Source organism: Aegilops tauschii, chromosome 5 (assembly GCF_002575655.3).
Source record: "Aegilops tauschii subsp. strangulata cultivar AL8/78 chromosome 5, Aet v6.0, whole genome shotgun sequence".
NCBI lineage: Eukaryota > Viridiplantae > Streptophyta > Magnoliopsida > Poales > Poaceae > Aegilops > Aegilops tauschii.
The window spans coordinates 9,763,065-9,778,776 of NC_053039.3; the positions used below are offsets into that span (position 1 = coordinate 9,763,065).

Genomic DNA, 15,712 nt, shown 5'->3' on the forward strand with positions numbered 1-15,712 from the left:
CCGCCAAATTGCGGGTCGGGGCCGAAAAATCTGCACGAGCAGACCCCGCGAAACGCCCCGGCCCGCAAAAAATTTTGCGGGGCGCGGCAAATCTTCTCCCCCAACCTCTATCTTCACGGGCTAGGAGGCCGACCCGAGCTCAACCCCCATCCGGCGCGAGATTTGGCGGGAAGGACATTTCCGCGCCCCCTTTCCCGCTTCCCGCACCCTCCGTCACCATTGCCCCCCCCGAAAGCTCCGGCTGCTCCTCCCCGGCCGTCCCTCGCCGGCATGGATGACCCCATGCTGCCCACCGTCACTGTCGAGGTCGCGCATGCCCCTTCCCCTCGGGCGGATCTCGTCGCCGGCCATGTAGGCCCCGCCGGCGTCGCCCAAGCACAGGCCACGCCTGCCCGCAAGCGGCAGGGCAACGTTCTTGTGCAAGGCGGGAATCCGGCTGCCCCCGCCGCGATGGCCCGCGCTCCGGGCGGCAATGCCGCTGTGTGATCCCGGCCGGCGGCGGAGAAGGCCGGCAAGGCCGCGGGCGCAAAGCGGAGGAAGGTTCCGACTTCAAGGAACAAATCTTCTTCAACCTCTCACTCCACACCCCCCCCTGCAAGGAGGTGCTCCAGCGATGCCGTTCAACGGTGCCGCTCCCCCCGCGAGCGAGGTGTTCGACGAAATGGCCGGAAGGTATATCTCTTTGGACTTTGGTGATTCTCTTTCATTTTCGCCATTGTTTTTCAATAGCTCGTGACTTGTTATCGTTCGGTATAGCGGTGGTTCGAACAATGCAACAACCGAGTTCGTGAACTTGTTGGACACGAACGCGGTTGACATTGATCAAGCCCCCTTCGAACCTTTCGACTACAATGAAACAGAGTGCGGCGTGGACGACCATGATTGTGCGGACGACTTGGCTGAGATCGAAGCGGAAGCGTTTGAGAATTCACAAGAAAAATCTGGGAAAAGCCAAAGATCGAAGAACTACACCATCTTGGAAGATCAAGCTTTGATCAAAGCATGGAGTGCGGTGTCTCTTGATGCATGCACGGGTACTAATCAAACCGCCAAGAGATATTGGCAAAGGATCGAAGATCAATACTTCCGCATTATGAAAAACTACCCCAACAAGACTCCACGCACATTTCGGTCGCTTCAAGGTCGTTGGGAGAACATCAAGCCTATGTGCAGCCGTTGGGCAGCTTGCTTGGAGCAGGTACGCAATGCACCTCCAAGTGGCACCGTGGAGTCTGACTATGTGAGTTTGCTTTGCCTTTGTTCAAGTTGTGCATCATCATTATGTATCATGAAAAATGATTGCAACATCTTGTTCGCATTGTGTAGGACAAGATTGCTCAACATAGATACAAGGACATGGAAGCTTCGGAAGGCAGATTCTTCAAATTAGAGCATTGTTGGGAGTTGCTCCAAAAGTGCGACAAGTGGAAGTTGATCGACAAAGAGTCCCCACCAAAGAGAGGCTCACTTACAAACATGGATGAAGATGAGGATGATGATGGCCCAAGAAATTTGAACAAGCCCGATGGCGACAAGAAGACTAGAGAGAAGATAAAGAGAGAGCAAGAAGCATCGAGCTTGAGGGAGAAGATTGATGCCATGGTGCTGTCGGGGAACGTAGTAATTTCAAAAATTTTCTACGCACACGCAAGATCATGGTGATGCATAGCAACGAGAGGGGAGAGTGTGTCCACGTACCCTCATAGACCGTAAGCGGAAGCGTTAGCACAACGTGGTTGATGTAGTCGTACGTCTTCACGATCTGACCGATCAAGTACCGAACACACGGCACCTCCGGGTTCAGCACACGTTCAACTCGATGACGTCCCTTGAACTCCGATCCAGCCGAGCTTTGAGGGAGAGTTCCGTCAGCACGACGACGTGGTGACGATGATGATGTTCTACCGACGCAGGGCTTCGCCTAAGCACCGCTACGATATTATCGAGGTGGATTATGGTGGAGGGGGGCACCACACACGGCTAAGAGATCCAAGGGATCAATTGTTGTGTCTCTAGGGTGCCCCCTGCCCCGTATATAAAGGAGCAAGGGGGGAGGTGCGGCCGGCCAGGAGGGGGCGCGCCAGGAGGAGTCCTACTCCCATCGGGAGTAGGACTCCCTCCCTTTTCCTTGTTCGATTAGGAGAAGAGGGGGAAAGAGGTGGAGGAGAAGAAGGAAAGGGGGGGGGGGCGCCGCCCCCCTCTCCTTTTCCTATTCGGACTAGGGGGGAGGGGCGCGCGGCCCTGCCCTGGCCGCCTCTCCTCTTCTCCACTAAGGCCCACTATGGCCCATTAACCCCCGGGGGGTTCCGGTAACCCCTCCGGTACTCCGGTAAAATCCCGATTTCACCCGGAACACTTCCGATATCCAAATATAGGCTTCCAATATATCAATCTTCATGTCTCGACCATTTCGAGACTCCTCGTCATGTCCGTGATCACATCCGGGACTCCGAACAACCTTCGGTACATCAAAACATATAAACTCATAATATAACCATCATCGAACTTTAAGCGTGCGGACCCTACGGGCTCGAGAACTATGTAGACATGAGCGAGACACGTTTCTGGCCAATAACCAATAGCGGAACCTGGATGCTCATATTGGCTCCCACATATTCTACGAAGATCTTTATCGGTCAAACCGCATAACAACATACATTGTTCCCTTTGTCATCGGTATGCTACTTGCCCGAGATTCGATCGTCGGTATCTCAATACCTAGTTAATTCTCGTTACCGGCAAGTCTCTTTACTCGTTTCGTAATACATCATCCCGCAACTAACTTATTAGTTGCAATGCTTGCAAGGCTTATAGTGATGTGCATTACCGAGTGGGCCCAGGGATACCTCTCCGACAATCGGAGTGACAAATCCTAATCTCGAAATACGTCAACCAAACAAGTACCTTCGGAGACACCTGTAGAGCACCTTTATAATCACCCAGTTACGTTGTGACGTTTGGTAGCACACAAAGTGTTCCTCCGGTAAACGGGAGTTGCATAATCTCATAGTCATAGGAACATGTATAAGTCATGAAGAAACCAAAAGCAACATACTAAACGATCGAGTGCTAAGCTAACGAAATGGGTCAAGTCAATCACATCATTCTCCTAATGATGTGATCCCGTTAATCAAATGACAACCCATGTCAATGGCTAGGAAACATAACCATCTTTGATCAACGAGCTAGTCAAGTAGAGGCATACTAGTGACACTCAGTTTGTCTATGTATTCACACATGTATCATGTTTCCGGTTAATACAATTCTAGCATGAATAATAAACATTTATCATGATATAAGGAAATAAATAATAACTTTATTATTGCCTCTAGGGCATATTTCCTTCAGGTGCAATCAAACGAGTTAATGTTGTTGAAGTCGTTGGAGATCAAGAAAGAGTTGGCCGAAAAGACGGCAAAAGAGAAGCAAGAAAAATGGAAAATGCTCAAGGAAGAGGGGCTGCGCAGAGCTGCCATTGAGGAGAGAAAAGTACGCGCCTCCGAAAACAAATCGCTGTCATTGTTGCTCGCCGAAGAGAACAAGATCATGTCAATGAACCGCAATGACATGGACGACGTCACCAAAACATGGCATGATATGGCAAGGAGAGAGATCTTGAAGAGGAGAATGGTCGCCTCGGCCGGTCCGTCTGCCAGTTCCGGTGATGTTTTCTCTCCTCCATACGGTGGCAGTGTGGATGATTTCGGTGCGGGAGTTGGAACAAGCGACGGAGGTGGCTACGGTGGCGCCGATGAACTTCAAGATGGACTCCATGGCGCCGAGTGAAGATCGACCCCCAAGATGATGCCGGACATGGGCGCATACCTTTGCATGCCCTCTTTTGCGTAATGAACTTCGCTTTTATTCGTGTGCAAACTGTTTATGTCATTTGAATTTGAACTTGTTTGTGCCCTATGACAAATTTCAGATTTGCAGTTTTTCTGTTTGCGGGTCGTTGCGCTCTTGCCCGAGCAAAACCCGCATAGCCGACCCGTAAAAAAGCATATTCCGTGAATATACTCTTTTTGCGCGAACTGCAAACGCGTTTTGCGGGGTCTGCTAGAGTTGCTCTAAGTTTGAGAAACATGTTAGTAACATATAATTGGGATGCTCATACTCCTTTTGTTTTCACATTGCTGATTGGTTTACCCTACTTAGATCAAAGAGATATTCCAAGAGGCACTTGATGGGGTTCATCCAGATAATTTTATACAAATCAATGCGTTCAGGCGTAAATTTCTGCATATTTTGAGTTGAGGAAAAAAGGAAGTTATAGGATATGTTTGTAGCTTTCCAACAGTATCGTATTTGAGTTTGGTCAGTGGCGCAAGAGTTGCACCCGAAATAAGTTTATGTCTGAATTTATTTCATAGTGATTGTTATTTGTTTTGAAGATATAAGCCATGAGGATGTCATAATTAAATTACAGCTACAACATGAAATTTGTAGTTGTAGATAACTATATTGGTATCTTTTGTTGTGTTTGGTCAAGCAGAATTAAAGAGATGGAGACATCATTGAGGAAACAATAGGTAAACAGATTAAGGTAGAACAAATTCTTTATAGTATTAGTTGTTAAAAAATAAATTTATTGATGACTATGATTACTATAGTGATTCCAACATTGTGCTCGCCTTGCTAAACACTGTGAAGCAAAGGAAAGCCACAAGACTAGATGTTCCCCTCAACCTGAAGATGTGAAGTACACTGCCGCTCCCGGTATATGTGTTACTTCCGCTGGATGATGCTCCATTGCCGTTGTTGCCTGATCCCTCCCAACTGCCGTTCTCTTGTTGCTCGATGAAGTTGGTCATGCTGCTAGCTTTGCATGCTATGGAGTCTCTATCTCATCTTTGATAAATTCAGTTTTGGTCTATACACGTGTTTGTATCGGCCAGGTCCAAGATCTGGCTGATGATATTGTTTTGACTAATAATGATCTAATTATGCATACCTTTTTGGGCATATATGTATGTCAGTATACATTATTAAGTACTGGGCAAAAGAGGGGGGATTTATTATATCTCGGTGTGGACCATCGTCTTTTAACTGAATCTATATGTTTGTTCAATCGAATTTAGATTTTTTTGATTTAGCCTGTACTAGCTAGCTTGTGATTTCCTATGTTGTAAACTGTAACTAATTCTCCTTTTCCATAGCTTTTCTTTTTCAGTGGTAACGCACGAGCATGCCGCCGTTATGATAGAGCCCGAGATGAAGGTTGGGTTCAGTATAGAACTAGGAGGTACTAGCACTATGATGGGAAGGCGGTTGTCATCCCTTGCCCCTGGCCTGCCACGCCGGCGTCGATCACTGGCTCACTTACAACACGAGTTAATGGATTTCATGATAAAAGTGAGGGTTGAGAGTGAGCGGGATGGGGGTTGGGGTTTGTCGGTTCAGTTACGGTTGTCTAAGCGAAATAATTTATCTACTTTAGAAAAAGCGGCAAATTACATTTCATTAGAGATGGTTTTGCGGCAAACTGCATTAGCGAGCGGTTGATATAATTTTTCATCAAGTCGTAAATTGTTTTTTGATTAGGATAGAAGGGTAAATGCATTAATCGGTTGCTCCAGAAGTTAATAACATATATATTTCTGGTTAGGATAGAAGGGTAAATATATCGGTTAGTTGTTTCAAGAGTTAACAATGAACATGGTGGCGTATCAGTTGCCTGCCCAATAACGGACATCATATTTCTGTTTTGTGGTAAAACATAATATTTAACTGCATGTTACAACGTGTCAATGACTCAGGAGCCATCAGATATGCCTTCTTGGCTTGGGGGCGTCACGGTCGGCACACACCTTCTCTTTGATGGCGGTGGCCGATCGACATGAACAAGGTGGGGAGGGAGGGAGGGGTTCAGCGAGGAGAGTGGGAGATTGGTGGGGGAGTCCTCCTTGGTCTTCATACGGTATGAAGGAGAGAGGACGCCGTGAGAAGGTTAGGTGGGCATCATTCAGTTTGACAGGAGAAGGCCCTAGCAAGAAATATCCCACTACGACGGGAAAACAAGTAGGAGGGGAGAGTTCAACAGGAAAAGGAAAGAGTGTGTCGTGGGGTGTGATTTTTGTGTTGGGACCGCATGTTGAAGATACATGACGGATAGTCTGGACAACCACATTTCTCCCTCACAAATGGATTGGGTTTGAGGGAGCTCGAACTGTCCAAACGGTTGAAATTTGGGGAACCCACTGGGCGCCCCTTTGATATCCAAACAAATAATCTTCTCAAGTTCCAAGACGACCTTAATCATTTATTTGATTTATTTGAATGTCTTGTAGCCCATAGCAACGCGCGGGCATTCTACTAGTTGCATATAGTTTACAACAAAATAAATTACATAGTGTCATAATAATAAATAATTTAAATTCTGCATAAAAACACAAAGATTGCAATTAAATCCGATTTGTGTCTGATTCACATCAAATAGACGTGGCCGGACGAGGAGTTGGCCATAGTTCAACATTATCTAATCCTTATCCGTAAACAGAGTATAATTGAATACTAAAAAAACTAGTTCAGCATGCTAACACGTTCGTGATGGACTCAGAAGATTTTTATCCTCAACATGAACTAGCTAGCTAACACACGTCTGCTTGTCTAGTCTAACTCGAGTGTCGTATGTATAACTCTGTCGTCACAACGTTATCTCCTCAGTTATGGTTTGAGTTTCTCGCCGCAGACCAACCCGACCTCCCCCCCTAGGACACGCCGGGACCCTCAGCACGATCGGCCTCCTGTTGATCTTGGATCCCATCATGTTTTTTTTTCCGGGTAAAAACTTATATTACTCAAGCATCAACCGTACAATCCTTCTTACATAACTCAATGACTTCTTGGAGGCCAGAGCCCAACCAAACTACGGTTCTACTACCAGTTTTAGCAAATTTAGCTAGGAAATCACTTACACAGTTTTGACCACGATTAATATGAGTAATACGAGTCATACGAAGAGACTTCAAATGCATGATCTCCTGCACCAGCGCCGCATAAACAGACCTGTTCATGCCACTGTCATTCAACATGTTCACCGCTAGTATCGAATCCATCTCAATGCAGATTGGGAGATCCAAACGTTGATGTTCTTGGATTTCATGAGCCTTTGATGGGTCTTACATGCATGTGTGAGCCTTCCTCATAGATGTTTTCTATTGATGATACATATATGTGGCAGGTCTCGCCTTTCTTTTTCTGCCTTGACTTGTTTGATTCTTGCAATTCGAGAACCTATATAAGTCGCTAGTATTTTGATCTAAAAGAGCAGGATGGGACTATTAATTACGAGACGAGTCCAAAATTTTAGCACATGAAGCTACTTTTTTAGCAGCCCATAAAGATATTTAAATTTTGGAACATTTTTTTGACTTACGAAGCAACCGGAAAGACAAAGCATGGGAAAGTAAGGACGTACAAATACATGCAAGGATACATAATTAATTGTTGCTACCGTCGGCGTGAGCGGGGCAGCGATGGCGGCGAAGGGGTCACTTTTTTTTTTTATGAAATCTCCTCCTCGACGTCGTCGTCGGCGGTGGGCACCGGCTCCTTTGGGTTCTCCTCGAAGCTCTTGGCTTGCTCCAGGTAGGCGGTCATGCGCGGCGTCGCATAGAGGGAGATGACCTCCCCCTCGTCACCCCTCGCGGCGGTGCGCTGGCGGCCGTGAGACGTGACGGTGGCGAGGGCGTAGGGGTGTCCCCGCTCGTTGTACAGCTCCTGCGACTCCATGAAGGTGAGCAGCTGCAGCAGCTCGGTGCGGAGCGCGTTGACCATGTTCTCCCCGTCATCCAGCAGCACGATGTCCTCCATCGCGTTCTGCGCGTCCACGATCTTCTCCCGCGCCTCCTCCAGCCTCTCGGCCTCCGCCAGGAGGCTCGCGGCGTTGATGGTGTCGGCGTGCAGCCGGCGCACCTCCTCGGCCAACATGGAGCGGTTCTCGACAGCACCGGCGTCGGCGGGAGAGCTTGGGTTCGGGGTGCGCACAATCAGGATGGCCTCGAGAGACTGGCGCGTCTTCTGGCCAGCGTAGCTGTGCCGCGCCTCGGCCAAGGTGGCGTCGTACTCCTCGGTCTCGTCACTGTCCCTGAGCGTGAAGTTGACGGCCACCTTGCGGGCTTCGCCGCTGAAGAGGCTGCCGAACTTGATGGTGATGAGGCCGCTCTTGTCGTCGGTGATCGTTGTGTAGTCCGTGCCCGGGGCCACGGTCATCTTCTCCAGGTCGCCGTCGGCGGTGTTGGGCTCGAGCGTGAGCTGCACGTCCTGCGCCACCACCGTGAGCAGGCCGCCGAGCAGCTGCGAAAAGGGCGCGCTGAGGTTGGTCCCGTCCGGCACCGCGCTGTACGTCCCGCCTGTGGACTTGTTGGCCAGGTCGCTCAGCAGCTTGTGGTCCGTGCCGGCGCCGAAACCAAAGGTGTAGACGGCCACTTCGCCGGGGTCGACTTCCCTGGGGTCGCCGGAGGTCGTCTGCCTGTCGGACATGAGGAAGACGTTGGCGGTGCGGGATTCGGTGTGGACGCGGCCGCGGAGGACGGCCAGCCCCAGCTCGAGACCGGCCATTATGTCGGTCCCGCCACCGTTCTGCAGGCCGTCGACGACGGCCTTGAGGTCGGTCTGGGCAGCCTGCGTCATGCAGCGCAGTGGGGTGAGCCTGCGGGCGGTGCTGTCGAAGGTGACGATGGAGAGGCGGTCCACGGGGGTGAGCTTCATGATGACGAACTGCAGGGCCTTCTTCACGCTCTCGATCTTGTGCCCGCTCACGTCCAGCACCGCCACCAGGTCCAGCCCCTCCCTCATGGCGGCGGAGGATGTGGCCCTGATCTCCACCATCGCCGTCAATGTGTCCTTGGTCAGCCCCACATCTTTCCTGTTGTACGCCGGAATTGCCATGGTCACCAGCCCATCTTTGCTACCTGCACAAGTGCACATGGCATATAATCCTCGATCGATAACTCCATTCCCTTGAAGAATCAACTACATATATTGAGTTGAAATATTCATGCTTGCATTCAGAATACTTAAGCTAGCTAGCTCTACCTGCATTCGGAGAAGGAGGCTTCTCATCGTCTCCGAATGACGCCATCCCGCCTGGTCCTGCTAAGGTCGCTAAGAAGGCAGAGAGCACAGCACACCTTCTGTATGTCTGTCTGTCTGTCGCTCGTCTGTCTGAGTGATCGATAGATGGGCAGGGATACCTCTATATATATACACATCCAACAACAAGATAGCTAGCAACATTCAAAAACAACAAGATAGCTATGTACTCCCTCCGTCCGGAAATACTTGTCGGAGGAATGGATGCATCTAGACATATCTTAGTTCTAGGTACATCCATTTTTATCTATTTCTTCGACAAGTACTTTCGGATGGAGGGAGTACTAGATAGGAGAGGGAAAGTAATTTTGGCAAGTGGACTTTGAAACAGTTTGTCAAATACTAAAATGTGCTCAATTTTTCATAGAAATTTTAGCTTAGGTGAACTGGGTTGTTAGAATACTTTATTTTTTAAAAACGTTTTACCCTTTTAAATCGTACTGATATTTATAAAACTGTCCAAACATACAAACGGCTAAGGAAAATGTGCTCAAAATTATGCCCTTTTTTTTTACTACTTACCCCTCGAATCCAGGGTATATATTAAAAGGAATCCCCTGAAGTTGTAGTTTTTGTTTGCAAAAGACCTAAAACATCTTTACTGGTGAAACTTCGTCATACATACATGATGTTCAAGGGCGTGCAAAAAAGATCCTGGGATCAATACACTTTGTATGGACGGTTTACTAGTCAAAGAAGTGTGGCCTGGGAGAAAGTTAGAAATTAAATTACTTTGAAATGGAGGCAGTGGATGTTTATAAGCTTAAACTACTGTTAAATATTGCAAGAATAAGAATATTCCATGCGAGCAGGCAAGGCGACCTAGTGCGGCCAGACCAGCTGGGAGCGGTCGCCGGGTCCGGTTCGGTGCACCACAGATTAGCCGGTTCACGTTGTATGAAAACAAGAAACATAACAAACGAAAATTGAAAACCGATGATGTGGCATGCCAAATCAGCACCAAATTGGTATGAATAGTAAATTTGGGGGCAATTTGTGTCCAGGGGTGGGGGGGGGGGGTGGGGGTGGATGTGGAAGGAATCTTTAAATTAGTGGTAAAAATTTGACAGAAACCCGATTTGTGATGTTCTCTGTCACAAGTGCATATTTTGGGGGTAAAAAGTGGAATTTACTCTAATTGCAATAATAAGAATATTCCATGTGAAATATTAGTACGGATATGGTTATTATGAAATTATTTGATGCTATTCTATTGGCACTAAACAAAAAGTGCAGACAGTAGACTACATAAATAAAATCCATCACAAATTAGTTACATAGCCAAGGATGTGTACATGGAAATCACGGTGCCTAGATTAGATATATTGAACCTACATCTTTCTGAATTATATTAGCAACGAAAGACAATTTTCATATTCCTACAACACAGGTTGGGGGTTGATTTCCAATAAAATGTGCAGCTCACATCAGTGGCAGAGACAGGATTGGAGCAAGCCGGGCCCAATTTACCTTCAGCACGAGGGGAAAACTTAGTGTCCATAAGACTAAAACTATCTCAAAAAAATACCCCGTACAAAAATATACAAAACTAGCGGAATTGCACAATAAGTTTAGAATTTAAACTCAACGCTTCACGATACAACAAAATAGACAAAACATGACAAAAACTACAAAGAACATTATGAGATTAAAAAAGAGTACCAAATTAATGGTTTGCTTCATCGGTGTCTTGATTCCGTAGAGCTGAAAGCCCGGGTGTACACACTTCCGTCTCGGGCACTAATGAAAAATATCTCTTCATATTGTATTTCTACAACATGAAATGAAATTGACACAAAAGTGAATCACTCTTTAGTTCAACAATACATACAGCTGGTTCATTCACACACACACAATTCTTTCAATTAAAATTTAGCTCAGTTTGACATTACACAGAACATTAGAATAGTAGACAATACACAACAAACTACGGAGGATATCGATTAACTTGTAAAGAAAGAAACCGTCATCTGATTTTTAGTTGATTTTAGATGCAAGATAGACTAGTGTTTTATTGGTCCAGTTGTACTAGTCTGCAAATGCCTGGTTCACATTGACATTTCTTTCGGTGTAAATAAAATGACTAGGGATGCTAGGGAGGAGGGTGGCCGCTCGCGGACGGCGAGACATGAGCATTGGAGGTTGCGAGCTAGGTCATGCCTTGGTCGTGCCCGTGTGTTCAGTGGTGGAGAGCTAGGTGGACATGGAAATGTACAAGATCGTTTGCTAGCTGTTCCCAACCAGTTCACTTGTCCTGTTTGGTTGTGCTGGGCTGCCTGAACCCCGGGCCCATACAAAAATCTATGTAAGTACTCCCTCTGGTCCTTTTTAGTTTGTATATAAGTTTTCCGAAGTCAAAGTATCTCTACTTTGACCAAACTTATAAAAAATATCAATATTTACAATGCCAAATCAATATTGTTAGATTCATTATGAAATGTAGTTTCATAGTATATATATTTGGTATCGTAGACATTCAAATTCTGTCAAATTTACAAAGTGTGACTTGATACAAATCTAATATGCGAAGTAGAAAGGACCAGAGGGAGTATAAGTAATAGCTGGGCGAAAAAACCTACGCCCAAGGATCAGGTCCAGGGCGTGGCTCCACCGCTGCCTCCCATTACAATTGTCCACTAGCTATTGCCTAACATTTTTAGTTAACAGAACAATCATGGATTAATAAAAGGGAAGTTTGGTGTAGGTAACCTGAATTTTCTATATATACGATGAATTGTAGGAAAGAGTAATTTGTACCAAGTCCTACACATGGGAATTAGTTAGTACTAGAAGGGTTGGGCGCGCTTTGCTTCGCCGTTGGTGTTGTTGGGTTTCTTAAAAGAATTACTTCTCTGTTTCAAAATATAATGTGTATTACTTTTTTGAAAAGTCAAGCCTTTTAAGTTTGATCAAATTTGTAGAGAAATATATCAAAATTCATAATATGAAATCGGTACGATTAGATTCATCATGGAATGAATTTCCATACTTTTTGTTTAATATTGTGCATGTCGATATTTTTTGATCTGAACTTGTTCAAAGTTAAAGAAAATTCACCCTCCAAAAAATAGTACCCTTTATAGTTTGGAACTGATGGAAAATTTAGTTTGACGGGTGAGGAGATGAAGGTGTGTGTTTTATTTTTATTTATTATGCGGTGATTTGATGTGTCTTTTGTGGTGTAGTTATGTTTTATCCGCTAACCAACGTATATTTATGTGAGGAAATTTATGCGTTGGTCTGCATGCACTATATTGGTGTTACAGTATCACATGCTGATGCTTCTTTTCTCTAGGTGGTGGGAGGGTGCGCGGGATTGACATATTTTTATAGGGCGCTTGCTGCTGATTGATTTGAAAAATTGTTGACCCGATCAAAATTGTAAGCCAAAACCAAAATTGAATATCTCAATTGCATGAAAGAGCATCAAAATGGAAATATATGTAATTAAAAGAATTGAATGGGAGAGCTCTTGAGAAATTGTTGACCCGGTCAAAATCAGGCTGATCCAATTCTAAATTGAAGACCTCAATTAATTGTGAGCCTTAAAAATTGGGAAGTATAGTGTATGACATAAAAGAATAGAAAGAGTTAGCTTTGAGAAATTGTTGACCCGGTCAAAATCGGGTGACCCAATCCTAATTGGAGATCTCAATTGAATGTGGACTCTTTAAAACTAGGGAGCTTAGTATTATAGAGGATACGTTGCGATAAATTTTTATCACACCACATTATATTAGTATATAGAGAGCCTAAAAAGTCAGTTAGCTCGTGGGAGAAGACCTAGCCGCCGCCAAGCACCTCCGCCTTCACCATAGATCGGTCCCCCCTCCTTCGGCCAGCCTCGCCGGTGCCGGGAAGGGTGGGAAACCCGATCTATGAGTGGAGTTCCTAATAATAGTAGTGTTTTCATTAGATTGGTTTAGGGTTTTGGTAGTCGTCGTCTTCTTCTTTGGGGATGGCATCGTCTACAATAAGTAATGTTCATCCCTTCGTTCGACAACGAGATCTCCTTCTCGACGTCAATGGTGGTGTTGGAAGATTAAAATTGTCTAGGTATGGTCCTTCAGATCTTGCTTCATCAGATCGGTTTTGGATTTTTCCTCATGGTCGCCGCGAGGAGGATTGTCCTCGTAGTATATGTCCCGACTGCTACGTCCTCGACAATGGTGATTCGTATTCTCGGCTCCCAGCGACGTTGACATGGCTGTTCGGTTTTTTGTCCCTGGAATACTGGTGTTGGTACTCCTGCCGATGTTGGGTTGATTACTTTAATGGCTGCGTGCGTGCATCGCAACCTTGGCATTGCGGCTCAAATTAAAACTATGGGAGAACCCACATTGGTATTTACATGTCTATGGTTTGATACCTTTGTTATTTTCCTACAGCTGCCGTCAGAAAAGTACAAGATTGTGTCATGGAAGAAGAAAGAGTTTGAAGATCTCGAAGATTTGCTCGTTCCTTTTAGACTTTAGTTCGTATTCGCTGTTGTTAGCTTATGTATCTCTATCATGTACAATTCTCTACTATAAATATATCATGGTATTTATTGTAAAAAAAAGTATATAGAGAGCCTCAGCTAGGCCGGTAAGACCTCAGTACTTACTTATTAAGACAAGACTCATGCATGGGCTCTGGCTAAAGACAAATTGTATTGTTGTCAGCACACGGTAATTGATTAGAAAAACCACCACAATACGAATCTACCAAGTTAGTCATGCATTAAAGAAGGAAATATTAAGTACGCAAGTTGATATTTTTCCTTGGACATGAATGATTAATTTCTACTTAATCCAAAATATAGTAGCTTTTGTTTCATGAAGAAAAAAAAAGCTAGCTAGTCGACATAAAAAGATAATCCAGTTCAAGGTCTAAGTTCTCTATCTTGTGTTGGTGGGGCTGCTAGTCATGGTTATAGCGATTCGGTGTCCTCGACGGGATTGTCAGCTTGGATGGTTGTAATTGAGTCTTTGGTGCTACTGGCTATGGACGATGACATGGATTGTGGTCTTTAGAGGTGTGCTTTGCTTATGTTTTTTGCCAGGTTATCTTTGCTACCGTGTGCCCGTTTGGCGGTGCTTTAGGCCTAGTTTAACTATGTATTTTTGTCTCGTCAGGTTTTAACGCTTGGTTTTTCTCAGATGATTACTTGAGCCTTGTATGTGTTTTCAGGTCATTTTTTTTGCTACAGGACGGATTCAACATGCTGACCTGCACACGACGCACCCCCTTGTTCATTGGCAGAAGGTGTAGTGGCCGGTAACTAGGGTGGCGCTTGGTGGTTGAGTGTGGGCAAAGGAAGTGGCATAGGGTGGGAGCGGGAGCGCATCATGCCCAAATTAATATCTTGTCATTCGATAAATTTACCAGCCAATTGCCTTCGAGGCAGCTTTTGCAAGCACTCCCTCCATCTCAAAATAAGTGTTACACTTATTTTGGGACGGAGGGAGTATTGTGTTAGAAAAACTAATTAGTGACCATGAGATCGAGGGCTATATCTTACAACAGACTGTCGAGTGTGAAACTGTGTATAGGTTGTATTTGGCTAAGAATCTAATTAAGATTCCAAATAGATGACTCGGTCAGTCTTTCTCCAGTTACAAATACTCCAACTCGACATTCACATGCACGTAGCCTTAAGCTGATGCAAATCAACACATAAAACGCAATGTGCATGCTATTATTTCATGTGGACATATGAGCAGCAAGTTGAACAATACTTTGCCCTATCGCAGAGGGCTCTCTCATTCACTAACATATCCTGATCTTTCGATAAGAAACAACCATCAGTGATAGTAACATGCGCAAAGCTGTTGAGGTGACTACATACGATCGAACACCCATTTACATGTACAGAAATATTTAGCTAGCTATCACACTCATAATCTCATCACGTCATTTAATATGCAGTCAAGGAAGTCTACAGAAAAATTGGGATCCCTAATTATATAGACCAGATAGACCTTCATAGTTTTCTAGACTTGGACAGCACGTAGACTACATCACGCATTTTATATATAGTCAAAGGAGGTGTACACGAAAATAGAGACTCCACTTGATCGAACCTTTGTAATTATCTACATTATACAACGTATATTCGCATATTCTGGCGGCTGACGGTCATGCATAATTGACAATAACTTGTACACATCACTACAACTGCCCTTTGCTACGTCTGACATTCATAATTAAGGCGGCATTCTTGGATTAAAAAAAGAGGAGGTTTGTGTCCTTAAATGGATATGCTAGGAATGAGTAATGTGCACTATTAAGCCCTAAACAATGGTATTGTCAAGTAAACATTTCATCACATCACGTTATATTAGTTTGCACAGTACATGCCTCAATTAGACCAGGAAGACCTCAATACTTCTCAAGACTAGACTGCTAGGAGCTGGTCAAAGATAAGGTTTTATGCACACTATCATTAATTAGAAAAACAACCCAGCACCCCTTGAAGATGCCAAGCCAATCATTAATTAAAGAAGGAGAGATTGGGGTCTGAAAGTTTATTTTTCATTGAACATGGTATATGACTGATTAATTTCTAACAATCCTAAGCAAAGAAGTTAGCTTTGTTTCAGAGGAGCAAAGAAATCAGCTAGCTAATAGACAT

The 15,712-nt window shown here is 45.1% G+C and overlaps 1 protein-coding gene across 1 annotated transcript; it reads right to left on the minus strand.

The window, feature by feature from the left end:
- Nucleotides 1–6,775: 6,775 nt before the first annotated feature.
- Nucleotides 6,776–9,147, minus strand: LOC109755204 (probable E3 ubiquitin-protein ligase EDA40). The gene is made up of 2 exons (XM_020314103.3): nt 9,040–9,147; nt 6,776–8,915 (listed from the first exon to the last, which is right to left on the minus strand). Exons 1-2 carry the CDS (start codon nt 9,083–9,085, stop codon nt 7,507–7,509), a joined length of 1,455 nt encoding a protein of 484 aa, XP_020169692.2. The 5' UTR covers nt 9,086–9,147; the 3' UTR covers nt 6,776–7,506.
- Nucleotides 9,148–15,712: the final 6,565 nt, after the last annotated feature.

Bases quoted from the DNA above. Each gene is read 5' to 3' on its own strand.
- LOC109755204 (XM_020314103.3), bottom strand. From the start codon at position 9,085: ATGGCGTCATTCGGAGACGATGAGAAGCCTCCTTCTCCGAATGCAG. The intron at 8,916-9,039 runs GTAGAGCTAGCT...GCACTTGTGCAG, and splicing joins GCCTCCTTCTCCGAATGCAG to GTAGCAAAGATGGGCTGGTG.